General features: G+C 46.9%; 1 protein-coding gene across 2 annotated transcripts; it reads right to left on the bottom strand.

The window, feature by feature from the left end:
* Positions 1 to 14,032: 14,032 nt before the first annotated feature.
* On the bottom strand, positions 14,033 to 17,709 carry LOC123189895 (uncharacterized). Of its 2 annotated transcripts, none has more exons than XM_044602413.1 (4): positions 17,480 to 17,709; positions 15,508 to 16,170; positions 14,776 to 14,923; positions 14,033 to 14,648 (listed from the first exon to the last, which is right to left on the bottom strand). In XM_044602413.1, exons 2-4 carry the CDS (start codon positions 16,040 to 16,042, stop codon positions 14,567 to 14,569), a joined length of 765 nt encoding a protein of 254 aa, XP_044458348.1. In that variant the 5' UTR covers positions 16,043 to 16,170; positions 17,480 to 17,709; the 3' UTR covers positions 14,033 to 14,566. The 2 variants fall into 2 exon arrangements, with proteins under 2 accessions (XP_044458348.1, XP_044458354.1); XM_044602419.1 differs by lacking the exon at positions 17,480 to 17,709 and adding an exon at positions 16,497 to 16,754.
* Positions 17,710 to 17,922: the final 213 nt, after the last annotated feature.

Here is a 17,922-nt window from a genome sequence, read left to right as displayed (position 1 = left end):
GGTCTGTGCTCGACATGATAGTCAAATTATGGACCCGCAGCAGGTGGAGGAACTAGAATGGGCCATCGGACCATAACAGGCTGACCATGATCAAATGCCAGCTCAATTATATGAGGTCTTGGAGGGGGTACAGGAGCATTGACATTGTCGTTGATCTGGGCTTCAGGGGCCACATTGGCTTCAGGTGCTTCAGTATTGGCTTCGGGCGCTGCAGTGGCTTCAGGTGCATGCACTTCTGGCACCGCAGTAGCTTCAGGCGCCACATTAGCTTCAGCCATGACAATGTCATTGGCTTCAGTGTTGATGTTGGTGGCCGCCTCAGGATTGTTAACCTCCACTTCAGAAGCTGGAGGGTCGGACACATTCTCCTCGAGAACAACATCTTGGTGGGACGGGGTGTAGCAACTCTTTCTACTTCAACTCTTGGTTCTTCTCTTTCATTGGCTGATGCAGCCAGAATATCTTCAACGGTTTTGTCTTCAAACTCTGACACGTGCACAGTGGGAGTGACTTGGGGCCTCGGTCCTTTGCGAAGCCTGCGTAATGCTGGCGACGGTTGCAGAGATGGAGTTTACTGGGCCTCAAAGTCATCGTCATCTTGCACGGGTGAGGTGACTTGTGGTTGGGGAGAACTTGGGGTGTCTTGTCATTGTGGGTAATCAGCCCACGATGCATCCTGAGCAGTTGGCGTCAGAGGACGACCAATGCTGATGAGTTCGCTGTGCGTGAGCACAGGCGATGATACCAACTAGTGCTCGATCTGAGGAAGGACTTCATCATCTTCAACATTGTCGTGAGGACCAATGTCTTCAGTTGCGGTGGGGTCAACAGCTGGATTGTCTTCAGCGTCATGAGCCTTTGTGGAAGCAGGCTCATGAACTACCACTTGGCGTTCTTGATGTTCAGACGTAGGACGAGCCACTGAGATTGGCTTGACCTCAAGGGGCTCTGTGGGAGCAGCCCGGTCTCTCTTCTTGGTTTTGCATTTCTTGGTTGGAGGAGCATCATCAGTGGTGGCCTTGGTTTTGCGCTTTCTGGCTTCAGCTTCAGCTGCCCTTGTTTTCTTCAGTTCTGAAGCCACTGTGGGGACCTTAGGCTTCGAGCCTGTCATACTGGCTGGGAAGACAATTGGATGTACTTCCTGCCTTGGTGCTTCGGGTTCTGCCACAGCTGGCTTCTTCTTCTTCTTGGCCGCCATTCAGGGGTCGATGCCTGGTCGCCCCAAAGCCTTGCGCTTTTTAGCTTCATTGTGTCCCTGAACACATTTAGCAGCAAGATCCTTCATGCGCTCACGAGAACCTTTGGCTTCTTCGCGTTTGGTTCGGAATGCTTCCTTGAGCTCATGCATCATGACCTGGAAGTTCTAAATGTCTTCAACATTGAGCTTGGCCATATGCTTCTTGAACTGAGCCTTTTCATAATCTATCTTATGCTTCAGCTCAACAATTTTCTGAGCTAGAGCCAGCTCAGCAGCAATGGCTCCGTGGAAGGCAACGCTGAGGCCAATGGGAAGCTGAAGATCATCAAAGCTAACATTTGGGCTGTCAAACCACTCATCAATGAACATGTTTATGATTTCAACATCAAAGAGAGGAAGGTCATTGAAGATTTCTGCCTCTTGCTTGCTCTTGATCAACTGCTCAAGAGCGTCATCGCCAAGGTCGTCGTTGCTGGACAGATCAATGGCGTCATTCTCGTTGCGCAGAACAACAGCAGGGGTCAGTGCTTGGCTGGTGGGTTGCATGGGCATCTTCACTTTGGAGGGCTTGGAGATGCATGACAGATCTTCAGACTGCACACTGTATTCAGGAGGTGTAGTGGCCAGAGGCTTCGCCCGTGAAACCTTTGGTGCAGGGGCAGGCTTCGAAGCCTTAGGTTTCTTCAGCTTCTTTGGCTTCGGTGGTGCAGGCGCTTCGTCAGATTCAGCGTCGTCTGCACGTTGATCCACAACTGCCCCTTGAACCTGTATGTGAGTAATGAGACCTTCTAAGTTATAGAAGGGCCCAACCAGATTGGGTTCAGCTTCGCATGTGCTGGCAGCACGAGGAGCAGAGGGGCCTGGATTGAAGTCTAGTCCCCATGACTTCTTGTTTTCTTTGGCCGAGTTCTTGGCAAACTGGAAGTTGCGCTTGAACAGATTGTCATCATGGCACCATAGCAACGAAGATGGGTCTGCATCGGTAGGCTGTGGTCCATGGACCATGCAAGGATAGAAGCCTTGTTCAATGTCTTCAGCTCTGGATCTGGGTTGAAGATTTCTGTACAAGATGTCTCCCCACGGTCGCTTGATGGCATTTTTCTCAGCATACTCCTGGGTCACGAACCTGTACTTGAACCATTGTTCTACCCAATATCTTCGAATCCATTGGATACGGGTTTTCCGCTGATTGTAGTCCTCCTCTGGATCTATCTTGTACAGCTCATAGAGGTCAGGAGGCAAATCTCTTGAGGTGTTGCCACGATGCTGTCTGCCACCCTTCCTTGCAGATTTCTCTGTTGCCATGAAGTTTAGACTGAAAGGCTTCAAAACTGTCAAAGTCTTCCGTCTACTGGTCAGACAAGAACTGGCTTCAGGAGAATCTATATGATGCTGTAAGAACTCTGCAAATGAATGCAGACTATGACAACCAAGGGATTCTCCCACGGACATGTACCTATGATAGCATTAAAGGTGCGAGGGAAGGGGAAGAGGTCATATGCATTCTCAGAAGATTTTTGAAGATAAATCAGTTTAGAAGACATTGACCTCATAGTGCGAAGACATTCACTCATAGGTAGAGAGTTGGTTCCAGATTTGTACGAATCCACGAATAAGCAAGTGAGGAATCTAACTACTTTGTGAAGCATAAGTGAATATACTAGGCATGTTATGAGATGCAGTATGAGATAGATCCAACTTGTGTGAACAGAAACTACTTGTGGTTGAAAAGGGTGAATCTATCGGATCAAAAGGACTGTAAAAAGGAGGTTTTATTTACCACACGAGGAACTGCCAGACGGGGTGGGAGAGAAGGCCGAGCAGTTCGATCTTCTGTGCCCTAACTTGGCGACGGCGGAGACGACGATGTCCGCGGCCAGCGTGAGGACGGTGTCGGTGAGGTCGCGGCAGCTAAGCCTTCGTCGCCGGCGTCATCGAGGGCTAGCGGTGGCGCTAGGGTTTGTGCGAGAGTGGAAGAAGAGATAATGACTGGGGTGAGGCGTGTATTTATAGGGACATGGACGACATAGTGTTATTACACAGGTGCCCCTAGCGGTTCACATCTAAAGGACACGTGGCTATCATGCAACACATTGAAGGTTGTTCCACATTCCCACACACACCTGGATTGTCGGGTGGTCGTTCCCACTTCTCTGGGTTTCAGGTGGAAGGATTTAGCATTGAAAATGGATTAATGTTTGTCTTTGTGTCTTCTGCTAACAAGGACGCAGAGAAGACATTTTGACAGTGTCAATAGAATGCATATGATTTGGATAGATAGAATTAAGAAAGAAGCATAGAGGGATTAGGGTCCCATCACATTCACTTAGTTCAAAAGATTTAGCAAGAAGCCATATCTATAAGTGAATGCTGTAGAGGACAGAAACCAAATCAGTACATTGAAGATAAATATGAAGCTGTGTTAACATTGAAGACAAACAGAAAGTGAAGACTTTGCAAATGTAACGCCATGTGAAAAACACTTCTAAGGGAAGAGTTTGGTGGCGGCGTTACCCACCGTATAGGAAGTATTAGACCCAGACACGACGCACAATTATCGTGGTGCTCCGAAGTCAAATTCCACGTTAATGTATTCACACTCAGAATGCAAGTCTTCATTGATTGAAGACATACGTTACTTCGTGTGTTGCACATCTAAGTCATCAACATGCATAAGTGTTAGGATGTGTGCCTGATCACAGGACATTTGAGGATTCCAAGATATTTAGCTCACACCATAACTTGCAAAACCTCTTCTCATCCAAGGGCTTTGTGAAGATATCTGCCAGTTGCTCTTCAGTGTTGACGTGTATGATATCAATATCTTCCTTCATGACATGATCTCTGAGAAAGTGATGACGAATTTCAATGTGCTTTGTCTTTGAGTGCTGAACTGGGTTGTTAGCAATCTTGATGGCGCTCTCGTTGTCGCAATAGAGTGGCACTTGCTTCAGATGAATGCCATAGTCCTTGAGTGTTTGCTTCATCCATAGAAGCTGAGCGCAGCAAGATCCAACAGCAATGTATTCAGATTCAGCAGTGGAGAGAGATACACAGTTCTACTTCTTTGAAGACCAACATACAAGTGATCGTCCCAGAAAGTGACATGTGCCTGATGTAGACTTGTGATCCACTTTGTCACCAGCATAATCAGCATCCGAGAATCCAACTAGATCAAACTCTGAGCCCTTTGGATACCATAATCCTAGTGTTAGGGTGTGAGCCAAATATCGAAGAATCCGATTCACAGCTAAGTGATGCGATTCCTTTGGTGCCGCTTGGAATCGGGAACACATGCAAACACTAAGCATGATATCTGGCCTAGATGCACATAAATAAAGCAAAGAACCAATCATGGAGCGGTATACCTTTTTGATCGAACTCTTTACCATTGTCGTCGGGACCCAGATGGTGTTTAGCTGGCATTGGCGCCGTGTAACCTTTGCAGTCTTTCATTCCAAACTTTTTTAGGCAATCTTTGAGGTATTTCTCTTGAGATATGAAGATGTCGTTGCGTTGCTGTCGTATTTGAAGACCAAGGAAGAACTTCAGCTCACCCATCATGGACATCTGATATTGCTCTTGGATCATATATCCAAACTCATCACTATATTTCTGGTTAGTGCAGCCGAAGATAATGTCATCCACATATATTTGGCACACAAACAGTTCACCATCATATGTCTTCGTGAAGAGAGTGGGATCCAGGGAACCAGGTTTGAAGCCTTTGCTCTTCAGGAAGTCTTTGAGTGTGTCATACCAAGCTCTAGGGGCTTGTTTAAGGCCATATAGTGCCTTATTGAGCTTGTAAACCATGTCGGGATGTTTTGGATCTTCAAAGCCAGGCGGTTGTGCAACATACACTTCTTCTTCAATCTTGCCATTGAGAAAGGCGCTCTTCACATCCATTTGATACAGAAGAATGTTATGACGATTTGCATAGGCCAGCAGTATGCGTAATGCTTCAAGCCTAGCCACAGGAGCAAATGTTTCATCGAAGTCAATTCCTTCAACTTGAGTGTATCCTTGAGCAACGAGACGAGATTTGTTTCTGACAACTTGACCATGCTCATCTTGCTTGTTGCGATATATCCATTTAGTGCCTATGATATTGTGCTTATGAGGATCAGGACGCTTGACTAGTTCCCATACATTATTCAACTCAAACTGTTGAAGCTCTTCTTGCATAGCTTGAATCCATTCAGGTTCCATGAAGGCTTCATCAACTTTCTTGGGTTCAGATATTGAGACAAATGCGAAGTGTCCACAAAAATTTGCTAGTTGTGTTGCCCTTGAACGAGTGAGTGGACCTGGTGCATTGATGCTGTCAATTATTCTCTCAATCTGTACTTCATTTGCAACACGAGGATGAAACAGGACGAAGATTTTGCTCTTGCTGATCATTGTCATCGTTAGAAGGATTGTCTTCAGGCTGAGCATTGTCTTCAGGTTGATCAGGTGCAGAGATGATGAGTTCCTCTTCAGGCTGAGCTTCAGATGGTATGATTTCTCCAGTTCCCATGAGCATGATGGTTTCACTGGATGGAACTTCATCTATCACATTTGGCAGGTGCTCTCTTTGCGAGCCGTTAGTCTCATCGAACCGCACATCCATAGTTTCAACCACTTTATAGTGGAAGAGGTTGAAGACTCTGTAGGAGTGCGAGTCATTTCCGTATCCAAGCATAAAACCTGCATGTGCTTTCGGTGCAAATTTTGAAGTGTGATGTGGATCCTTGATCCAGCACCTGGCACCAAATACTCTGAAGTAACTGACATTTGGCTTCTTACCAGTGAGGAGCTCATAGGATGTTTTGTTCAGAAACTTGTGAAGATAAACACGGTTGATGATATGGCATGCAGTATCAATGGCTTCGGGCCAAAACTTTCTTGGAGTCTTGTATTCATTGAGCATCGTCCGGGCCATCTCAATAAGTGTTCTGTTCTTGCGTTCCATGACGCCATTCTGCTGCGGCGTGTACAGAGCTGAGAATTCATGAGTGATGCCCAAAGTATCAAGATAAGTGTCGAGGCCAGTGTTCTTGAATTCAGTGCCATTGTCACTTCTAATGTGCTTGATCTTGACGCCATAGTTGTTCATGGCTCGATTGGCAAAGCGTCTGAAGACATCCTGCACTTCAGTCTTGTAGAGGATTATATGCACCCAAGTATATCTTGAATAATCATCAACAATGACGAAACCATAGAGACAAGCAGTAGTAGTAAGAGTTGAGTAGTGAGTGGGACCGAAGAGGTCCATGTAGAGCAGTTGTAGTCATGATTGTCTTCGAGGGATGCTTGGCCCTCGTCATCTTTCCTGCTTCACAGGCACCGCATAAGTGATCCTTCTTGAATTTGACGCCCTCGATGCCTATGACATGTTTCTTATTTGCAAGAGTGTGTAAGTTCCTCATGCCAGCATGCCCTAGCCTCCGATGCCAGAGCCATCATTCTGAAGCTTTTGCTAGAAGACATACAACAAGTTGTGGTCCTGCTGAGAAATCTACCACGTACAAATCATCTTTCCGATACCCTTCAAAGACCAGAGACTTGTCATATTCCATTAGAACAAGGCAACGATATTTTCCAAATATCACAATCATGTTTAAATCGCAAAGCATTGAGACAGACATTAAGTTGAAACCAAGGGATTCAACAAGCATCACTTTATCCAAGTGTTGATCCCTTGAGATTGCAACTCTACCTAGACCCAATACCTTGCTTTTACCAGTATCAGCAAATGTGATGTGACTCTTGTCAGATGGACGTAAAGTTGAGTCCATGAGAAGACTTCGCTTGCCAGTCATGTGATTAGTACACCCACTATCAATAATCCATTCTGAAGCAGCTGGTGTCATACCCTACAGTGCAGTTAGGGGGATAGGCTTCACGAAGAGAATTGTGAAGCATAAACATTTGACGAGCAAGTGGATTATGAAAGCTTAGATCTAGGTTAGGACTGATAGGGCAAGTAGCAAGCGACTCAGAAACAAAATACATAATAAGACCATTTGTGCATTTGATCTTGCGCCCTACAAGATGTTTAAGGTCCCCAGCAATAGCTTCAGATGAATTTGATTTTCGGCTGGAGACCCTTCCCTGCAAAAGAGAGTTAAGCTTTCTTAGCAACCCACATCTTCAAGGGTGGCTTCGAAGCAATGAGTCTAAGTGCAGCATCTGAGAACTTTGGCTTTGGAGCCCTAGCAAATAGTCTTGCAGGTGGACAATAGTACTCATAAGAATAAGCAGAGTAGTTCTTGGTCTTATGAACATGGTGGTTTGATGAAACACACTCATATTCATAGGCCTGAGTATGGTTTCCCTGCAAACCATTTGCGTTAGTGCGACTCAGGTGAGTCCTTTGTCTGTATGAAGCCTTTGGACCATATGAAGCCTGTGGTCTGGGGTTTGTCTTCTTCACTTGTGGTGTCATGACGACATTCACAGGAAGATTCTCCAACCACTTTTTCGGCACCCAGACTTTCTTCATAGGTGGCCCATTCCTGCAGTTAGTACCAATATACCTGGCAAACACTTCACCATTCTGATTCTTAAACAGTTTATAGTTTGCATCAAAGGATTCATCAATAACAATGGGATTAGCACAAGTGAAGCCAGACAGGGTGGATGGATCCACTGAAGGTTCCTTTCCAGCAACCCATGTGTTTTTGGGGTACTGCTCAGGTTTCCAATAAGAGCCATCAACATTCATTTTCCTTTCGAACCCAAGACCCTCTTTCCTAGGGTTTCGGTTCAGGATCTGCCTTTTGAGGACATCACATAGTGTTTGATGCCCTTTGAGACTTTTGTACATCACTGTGTCAAGCAATGTCTTCAACCTAGCATTTTCATCAGCAATAGCAGTGGTATCCTCAGCAGAGGGGTTAGTTACCACATCAACAGTTGAAGATATTGCAATAGTAGCAGCAGTAGAACATCCAGCAACAGAAGTAGCATTGTCACGCTCAATGCATTTAAGACAAGGTGGTTCAAATCCTTCCTGGGCGGGACTGGTCTGTTTGGCGCGAAGTGACTCGTTTTCCTTTTGAAGATCTTCATGAGCCGCTCTCAATTTCTCAAGATCTTGCTTCCTTTGAAGATAATCATAGGAAAGCTTTTCATGAGTTGTTGAGAGCATTTCATGACGACTTTCAAGTTCCTCATACTTAACATGAAGATTTTTTATGTCTTCAATGAAGGACTGAGATCGAGTCATTTCAGCGTCTAACAGGTCATCGCTTTTGTCTAACAGTTTTTGAATATGTTCCATAGCTTTCTGTTGTTCAGTTGCAATTTTAGCAAGTGTTTTGTAGCTGGGTTTGGAACCACAATCAGAGTCATCTTCGCTGGATGTTTGATAGTGAGTAGTGCGTGTGTTTACCTTGGCACCGCGTGCCATGAAGCAGTAGGTGGGAGCGGAGTAGTCCTTGTCATTTGCATCGGCGTAGGTGATGAAGTCATTGTCTTCAGTGTTGAAGATGGACTTGGCAACGTATGCTGTAGCCAGACTTGCAACGCCAGAATCAGACTCCTCCTCAGACTCCACCTCTGCCTCCTCAGAAGCGGACTCCTCCTCTGAATCCATTTCCTTGCCAACAAACGCACGAGCCTTGCCAGATGAGCTCTTCTTGTGTGATGAAGACTTTGAGGAAGACTTGGAAGAAGACTTTGAGTATTTCTTCTTCTTCTTGTCGTCAGAATCATACTACTTGCTCTTCTTCTTGTTGTTGTTCTCATTGTCCCACTGCGGACACTCGGAGATGTAGTGGCCAGGTTTCTTGCACTTGTGGCATGTTCTCTTCTTGTAGTCATGAGCAGAAGCTTCATCATTCCTTGAGCTTGATCGTGAAGACTTTCTGAAGCCTTTCTTCTTGGTGAATTTTTGGAACTTCTTCACAAGCATAGCAAGCTCCTTTCTAATGTCTTCAGGATCATCAGAACTGCTGTCAGATTCTTCTTCAGATGAGGAGACAACTTTTGCCTTCAAGGCACGAGTTCGCCCATAGTTGGGACCGTAGATGTCTTTTTTCTCAGAAAGCTGAAACTCATGTGTGTTGAGCCTTTCAAGTATGTCAGACAGATCGAGTGTCTTGAAGTCAGGACGTTCTTGAATCATCAGGGCTAGGGTGTCAAACGAGCTGTCAAGTGATCTCAGGAGTGTCTTGACGACTTCATGCTTGGTGATCTCAGTAGCGCCGAGGGCTTGAAGCTCATTTGTGATGTCAGTGAGTCAATCAAACGTGAGATGAACATTCTCATTGTCGTTTCTCTTGAAGAGGTTGAAGAGGTTGCGAAGGACACTGATTCTTTGATCTCTCTGGGTTGAGACGCCTTCGTTGACCTTGGAGAGCCGGCCCCAGACTAGCTTAGATGTTTCCAGAGCACTCACACGGTCATACTGTCATTTGGTCAGATGACCACAAATGATGTTCTTGGCCGTGGAGTCCAGTTGAACGAACTTCTTGACATCAGCAGCGGTGACACCTTCACCAGCCTTGGGGACGCCATTCTTGACGACATACCAGAGGTCGACATCAATGGCTTCAAGATGCATGCGCATCTTATTCTTCCAGTAGGGATATTCAGTTCCATCAAAGACTAGGCACGCAACGGAGACTTTGATTATCCCTGCGGTCGACATAGCTAAAACTCCAGGTGGTTAAACCGAATCACACAGAACAAGGGAGTACCTTGCTCTGATACCAATTGAAAGTGCTAGTGATCGACTAGAGGGGGGTGAATAGGCGATTTTTAAGAAAGTCTTCAAAACATGGGAGTTTCGAAGACAAACGATAGAAATAAATCTATTACCATGCAGCGGAAGGTAGACTACACTAAGCAAGCCATAGTCAAGTATTCAATGTAGTGAAAGCACAACGACTAATAGCAGCTAGGCAGTATAGATCAGGTAGGAGGATAGTATGAAGCCAATTAGAACAAGCAGTCACTCAGTGAAGACAAAAGATAATGCAAACAGGCAATGACTTCACAAGGACCAACTGTAAATAAAGAGATGGGAAGGATAGAACCAGTGGCTCGTTGAAGACAATGATTTGTTGGACCAGTTCCAGTTGCTGTGACAACTGTACGTCTGGGTAGGGAGGCTGAGATTCAAGTTAGAAGACCGTGTCTTCACTTTATTCCCCTTGAGCTAAGGACACCCAGTCCTTGCCCAATCACTCTGGTAAGTCTTCGAGGTAGACTTCCAAACCTTCACAGACTTCGTTCACCGGCGATCCATAATGACTCTTGGATGCCCAGAACGCGACGCCTAACCGTCTGGAGGATTCACAGTCCTCAAGTGTAACAAGTCTTCAGATCACACAGACAAGAAGACTTCAGTGATGCCTAACACTCTTTGGCTCTGAGTGTTTAGGGCTTTGTCCTCGCAAGGAATTCTCTCTCAAAGGCTTCGAGGTGGGTTGCTCTCAAACGACAAAAGCCATATACTAACTCTGAGCAGTCAACCGTTTATGGTTGTAGGGGGTGGGCTATTTGTAGCCACTAGGAAACCCAACCTGATTTGTCTGAAATGACCCTGGGTCACTAAGGAACTAACACGTGTTCCAACGGTCAGATTTCAAACACACACGACAACTTTACTTGGGCTACAAGCAAAGCTGACTTATCCAGCTCTGGATAAGATTTGCTCTCATTGTCTTCGCTCGAAGACATAGGATTTTGGTTAAGCATCACTTCAGTCATTCTGACTGGTTCTCTTGGACCCCACTCAATAGTACGGTGGTTCCTATGACTCAACAAAGAAGAAAAAGAACGACGAAACAACTAAGTCTTTGCGCTCCATAGTCTTCACGCGATGTCTTCTCTTGTCATAGTCTTTAATGTGAATGTCTTCACATACCACCTTTGACTTCAATGTCTTCATACATTTTTAGGGGTCATCTCTAGTAAGAAAACCAAATCAATGAGGGACTTCTACCTGTGTTATCCTGCAATTCTCACAAACACATTAGGCCCTCAACCAGGTTTGTCGCCAATACTCCAAAACCAACTAGGGGTGGCACTAGATGCACTTACAATTTGTCACTCTGAGTATCAGAGAGGTATCTCTGGGCCCTCTCGGTAATGCACATCACTATAAGCCTTGCAAGCAATATGACTAATGAGTTAGTTACGGGATGATGCATTACGGAACGAGTAAAGAGACTTGCCGGTAATGAGATTGAACTAGGGTCCGCACGCTTAACGTTCGGTGACGATCGGTATTATGAGTTTATGTGATTTGATGTACCGAGGATAATTCGGAGTCCCGGATGTGATCACGGACGTGACGAGGAGTCTCGAAATGGTCGAGACATAAAGATTGATATATTGGACGGCTATATTCGGACACCGAAAGTGTTGCGGATGATTTCGGAGAAAACCGGAGTGCCGGAGGGTTACCGGACCCCCCCCCTAGAACTATAGTGGAGAGAGAGGGCCTGCCAAGACAGGGCCGCGCGACCCTCCCCCTCTAGTCCGAATTGGACTAGGGAAGGGGGGCGACGCTCCCCTTTCCTTCTCCATTCTCCTCTCCTTCCTCCCCCCTTCCTCCTCCTAGTTGGACTAGGAAAGGGGAGTCCTACTCCTACTAGGAGGAGGACTCCTCCCCTCCTTGGCGCGCCCCAAGGGTCGGTCGGCCTCCCCACTTGCTCCTTTATATACGGGGGCTGGGGCACCCTAGAACACACAAGTTGATCATTGATCCCTTAGCCGTGTGCAGTGCCCCCCTCCACCATAATCCACCTCGATCATATCGTCATAGTGCTTAGGCGAAGCCCTGCGTCGGTAGCTTCATCATCACCGTCATCACGCCGTCGTGCTGACGAAGCTCTTCCTCGACACTCAGCTGGATCGAGAGTTCGTGGGACGTCACCGAGCCAAACGTGTGCAGATCGCGGAGGTGCCGTACTTTCGGTACTAGGATCGGTCGGATCGTGAAGACGTACGACTACATCAACCGCGTTGTCATAACGCTTCCGCTTACGGTCTACGAGGATACGTGGACAACACACTTTCCCTCTCGTTGCTATGCATCACCATGATAGATCTTGCGTGTGCGTAGGAAAATTTTGAAATTCCTGCGTTCCCCAACAGGGTCTTCACCAGTTGAATCTTTGTCTTACATGTTGGTTCCTCTGCAAGGTGGAGATTGTTCTTCTTCTTTCCTCACGACAACAATGAGCGATGGTTTGTACCCTCGCCCATGGAGCTCTCCACGGTGCATCCTCGTTCTCATATTCCGGGCTGCTCAAATGGCTTCAAAAACTGTGAATGCCGAGTAGGTGGACAACCAATTAGCCGACATTAGTGCGGGTAGGCTGCCGCCCCGCCCAACCGCGTTCACTCTAATCAGCATGAATACAACGCAGAGAGCAGCGAAACAGGAGTTTTAGGGTGGCTCTGAATTAGTTTTAGGGTGGCTCTGATTTGTCAAAATCCAATGTGCGAACTTCCGAACTCCTGCAAACATCCCCCAGTTTGTTATCGGTTTGTGGGATTTCAGATGTCAGGGCCAGTCCGAACAAATTTGGTGACCTCCATTAGATGGCCAAAAGTGTTCAGACCGTCCAATCTAGATATTTGTGGGCGATTTGATGATCCTCGTTAAAGTTGCAGGGTGGATTAGTATGTACTTTCTCCGTCCTTGAAGGAGTGTACTTGCAACTTTGTTGGAGGGTCAAACTATCTCAAAGTTTGATCGAGCTTTTATAAAAATATATCAATGTTTGTGAAATCAAATAGGTATATGATGAAAATATATTATATCATGAATCTAATGCTACTAATTTTTTTGCCGGTAGAATACCACGTAAAACTTGCCACCAAAAAACCCGGACTCTCAGAATGTCCTTGAGTTTCCACAAGGCCGTCCGTAAGTGTTTCTCTGACGATGAAGTTTCCGGTATCGTTCCTTCCTTTGGAGCTAAACGTTCTTTGTGAGTCATTAGAGCACGATAGGCCGATTTAACTGAGTAAACACCTGACGGTTCGCGAGCCCAAGCATAATAGTCCTCTCCATCTAATGCTCTCAAAGGAATATGTAAGATTGCCTCTGCATTGGTGCAAGAAAGTTTCATTGCACCAACTCCACATTCCATGCACCTCTCTAATCACCAATGAGTTCTGATACTAATTTGATGACATGAATGTTGGTGTATTATTATATAAGTACAGTCAAATATAAAATAGTTTGACTTTCCAACAAAGTTGAAAGTACACTCTTTCAAAGACGGAGGGAGTAAATCCCATAAAAGACATGGCAAAAGGTCAATTTCCCACCTTCCTCATTCTGCTTCCCCTCTTTTTCAAGAATACCGAGACAAGTTCTCCTATCAGTATCAAATAGAACATTTTGAACAAGATCCTCATGAAAATTCGAATAGATCATTTTGAACAAGATCCTCATGAAAACCTGCTCGATTTAGATCAGAAAAATCATACACATTTTATGAAACCATGTGCAATGGCTCGAATCCATACTCAATCCTACGTGAGTTCCCACAGTAGATTTCTCACATTTGTATTGCGAGTTTGCTTACCTAGGACATCCAAAAATCAGTATGCCGATTTCCTCAAAAAGTACCTTCACACTAGTACTATAGTCTATCTTCACAAATAAATAATGGAATGAATCAGCAGTCAAACTTGTGCACTCTCAGAGAGTCATAGCACCGACAAGCGACAAAGCACTCAAGCCATCTCGTGTCAAGCAGGCGTACTTAATGCCATGTGCCCAAGATTTGCCGGCCGCTCAGCACGCAACGCCATGTGAGCGAGGTTCACCATGAGAAACACACTCTGAGAGAGTGACAGAGAGACAAGAAAAACCTCTAGATCTGAATCGAATCCGATTGCTTAACCATCATCATTGACACTCCATTATTGAAATTGTACACAAATAACAAATGCAGCCGCCGTGCTGTACACGCACTACAGCGTAGGGATCTACACCGCCCACAGCAGTGACACTCCCAACAGTCTAACAGTGTGAGCCACACTGGCTTCAGTTCAGGACCAGATCAAGATTTGACTACTATTATCACCACCATCACCAGCTAGCAAGCCTTATTAGTATTATTGATTGATCGAAACCAGCATCACCGTCATCATACAGCTTGCGCTCGGGACTGACTTACCGGGTGCCGCCATGGCCGCCGGGAAGTCCACTCCACCGCCTGGTTAGCAGCGTGGAACCCGGCGGGGGGACGCGCAACACACGCTAGAGAAGGTTCATTTACAGCGAGGCCTCCTCGAGGGGCGCTAAACAAAGCCTCGGATTTACATCGGCCAGCCTGTCGTGGGGGAGCTCTCAAAATGGCGGCGAGCGGGAGGGCGTGTCGGCGGGGGCCTTGGCGCGGCCGGCGGTCATGCCCGGCCGACGTGCTCGTGCCGCGGCCTCTCTCCCCTCGGGACGGATCTCCAGCCCCGGTGGTGTGTTTCGTAGTTGCTGCAAAGGTTGAAGGTAAGTGAAAGCATCAGCAATGCATCGTAGCATGGTACAAACGAAGGCTCCAGATCTTGAGATTTCGGGTTTCAGTGAGATGCATTGTTGGAAAATGACTGAGTTTGCATACTTGGGAGCCGCGGAGGTGGAACCGTGAGGTCTGACGTTAGAATGGTTCTTCTTGTAGAATCGAATGGAGATCAGGCTGCTATGCTCTCTAACCGAAGATTCAGGTGATCCGTGGAAGCTTACTCCAGATGCTTGCCTTGAGCAAAACCCTGTAGTGTAAAAAAAAACAAGGAAGTTCAGTGTGCCGTTATTTTCTGAAAACCAACGGCTTTTTGAACTACATGGCTTAAAAGTTGACTACTTGACTCAATATATATACCACAAGTGGATCTTTGCATTGCCCAACGTAAAAAATATGCCATCCGCAACTATGTCTAAACTAAACATTAACTCTTGCATTAATGACATTGATGAACAATTTGACAAGCAAGGACATGGTAAGAAACTAGTATAATGTGAACATTAATTAAGAGTCTGATATATACACATACAGTTGATTGCTCAATAATAAAACTGGCTGTTTAAATAAGGTAAATTCTAATGAACAGATAACAATACTGCCTAGATTCATGCTATGTACAAAAGATTTGATATGATTAATTGTTGAGTATATAAAATTTATCACAGGGAAATTTGTATTTGACAAGGTTAGTTTCAGGATCAAGAAAGGCTTTCCTTCATTTGCAAACATATTCTTGTTCTACCATACAAGTATGACAAAATATGAGATAGCAGCAATAATACTTTGAGGAACCCTGTTTATGAGATCCATGAATCCATGCATTTGGTATACCTTGCCAGAGTATGACGAGGCAGAAGATAATGGTGATGATCATTGGACAAAAATTGCTATTTGAGGAACCCTGTTTGCCATTCTTCATCTTCTTCAAAGCCTTCATCCGCTCAATCCTTGCCCGCTTCAACAAAGCGAGCTCATTCAGCTCATTGAGGAGCTTCTGGTCAGAAGCATCCAACGGCAAATGCGTCGGCGGCCTCGGTGGCCGCGGTGGTTTCTTGGAGCTGGACCGCTTCTTCTTTGCCTTCTCACCTCCAGAACTGTCCAGGAGGCCCAGCTTCTCCTCCCCTTCGGACTTCCTGTCATCTCCATTCTTGGAAGCGGTTTCCATAGCGGGCGAGGAACAATCCATGTGCTGATTCCCCTCATCCTTGGTGTGCATGACACGATTCAGCCCCCCATTTGGCGGTGTTCTGGGTGGGCTCACCGCAAAATTAGCATCCATTCCATGGCCATGCTCGCTGATAACAACGTTGTTCCCACTCTCCAGGTCGATCAGAGCATCCCGCTCGCTCGCGCCCTTGGCTTCCATCAGAACTGGAGAAACAACGCCTCTAAAGCATCAAGAGACAAAATCTCTGGCTCCCACTTTGACCCGGGACCAACACTCGGATCAAATGTGCTCCTCCCAAAACCGCAAGAAACAGCCTGCCTGCCTACCTGCACGGACAAGTTTGGCCACAAGTTAGGTCAGTTAGTTAAAAGTCAACATTCCACAGAGTTGTAACCATGGAATTCAAAACAATGGAAACCAAATTCAAGGCTTTCTCCGCCAGAATTACCAAACCATCAAACAGATCAGCACCCTGAACCGCGCCTAATCGCGACACGAAAATGGAAAACCAGCCATGTAACACACAAGGATAACAATGATAGGAGACACCACCAGAGTCCAAAGGGAGGTATAGATTAAAGGAGGGAAGAGGCTTCCTTGGATTCCAAGGACAGCTCGTCAAAAAGGAAGAGCTGCAACAACCCCCAAATACCTGAATCAAGAAGAAACCTGGGAGAGAATCACGCAAAGCCCCCAAATCTTTACCCTGCTTGAACGCCACATGCAGCAGGGCGCCGCCGCCGCCACTCCACCTCCGTCCACACGCACCTTTGCATTGCAATCAAATGAAGCATCGCACCCCATCGGTTACACATGGCGATGGCGGACGCGCTGCCCCTCCATTGTTTTCTGTTGCTTCGTCTCAGGGGAAACCGGCGAGGCGAGAAACAAATGGGTTCGGTTACGGTCTGGAACCACCACCATGTTTCCAGGGACAGCGACGGCTATTTTAGCTTTTCCCAAAACCGGAAGAATCTGGCGAGCGGGCGTCCGCATTTCAAGCCACTCTAAACAGGGGAAAGCAGAGCAGAGCAGGCCCCGAATTTGGTGCTGAGAGTAGCAACACAAATTTCCGCCCAAATCGGGGCAGTAAATCCGCCGAAAGGCAGGAGAAATTAATTAGTTCATTAACTAATTCGGCAGCTAAACAGGGAACCCGGCGAACCAAACGAACAAATCGGCGAAAATGTTTGGATTTTTGCTGGCCTATCCGGTCCTGGAAACAAGCGGAAGCGACGGGGGGAAGGGATGGGCGCGGAAGGGGACGAGCTCCGCAAGAATCCAAGGGAATGCCGCTCCGCCGAGCGAATCGAGACGGAGGAAAGGGACGGACACGCGGACGCGATGCATGAACGGGAGCGGAACAGCTCGAACAGAAATCATGGAGGCAATCCCCAAGCTACGATCCATGGTGGTGAGGAGGAGGCACCAAGTAAATAAAATCGAATAAAAAGATTCAAAACAACGGCTCTATCACGAACATATAATAATCAGCCGAAGCAAAAGAAGCCATCTTTCCGCCCAGCCCCATGGCCCGGGACGAGGAGCAAAACGAATCGAGAACCCCGACCCCTTTTCCCCCACAAATCAAGAAGAAATCCCCGACGAGTTCAAAAGGGGAAGCAGCGAACCCACCTATCAGCGCCGGCGAACGATGACGTAGCAGCGGCCGATCTCTCCGCGGCGAATGGAGACTCCGGGGCGGCAATCCAGGAGCGGGGCGCGGACCGAGGCGGAGGGGGGAGGCGAGCTGGCTGAGGGATCGAGGAGGAGGGGGGAGGAGGAGGAGGGGTCCCTGGCTGCCCTGGGGTGGGGTGGGGTGGGGTGGTATGGGTGCGGGCTGGAGCTTGGAAGCATCCGGATTTGCCTCGGATATCACGCGCCCCTTTTATTTAACCTCCCAGATTTGTTCGCTTTGTTTTCTTTCCCTCGGCTCCTTTTCGGGGGAGTGCCCGGGTTGGTGGGGACGAGACTGGGGCCGTCGGATCGGGGAACGGACGGCTCGGATCGCGTGGGAGCGGTGCCGAATTTAGGACGGCCGGGGGAGAAAAATGTCTTTTTTTTGGGCGAAAAAACAG

The sequence above is a fragment of the Triticum aestivum genome, chromosome 1A (genome assembly GCF_018294505.1).
Source record: "Triticum aestivum cultivar Chinese Spring chromosome 1A, IWGSC CS RefSeq v2.1, whole genome shotgun sequence".
NCBI lineage: Eukaryota > Viridiplantae > Streptophyta > Magnoliopsida > Poales > Poaceae > Triticum > Triticum aestivum.
The sequence above is the reverse complement of the archived record's forward strand: the minus strand, read 5'-3'. Positions and strand labels throughout refer to the sequence as shown.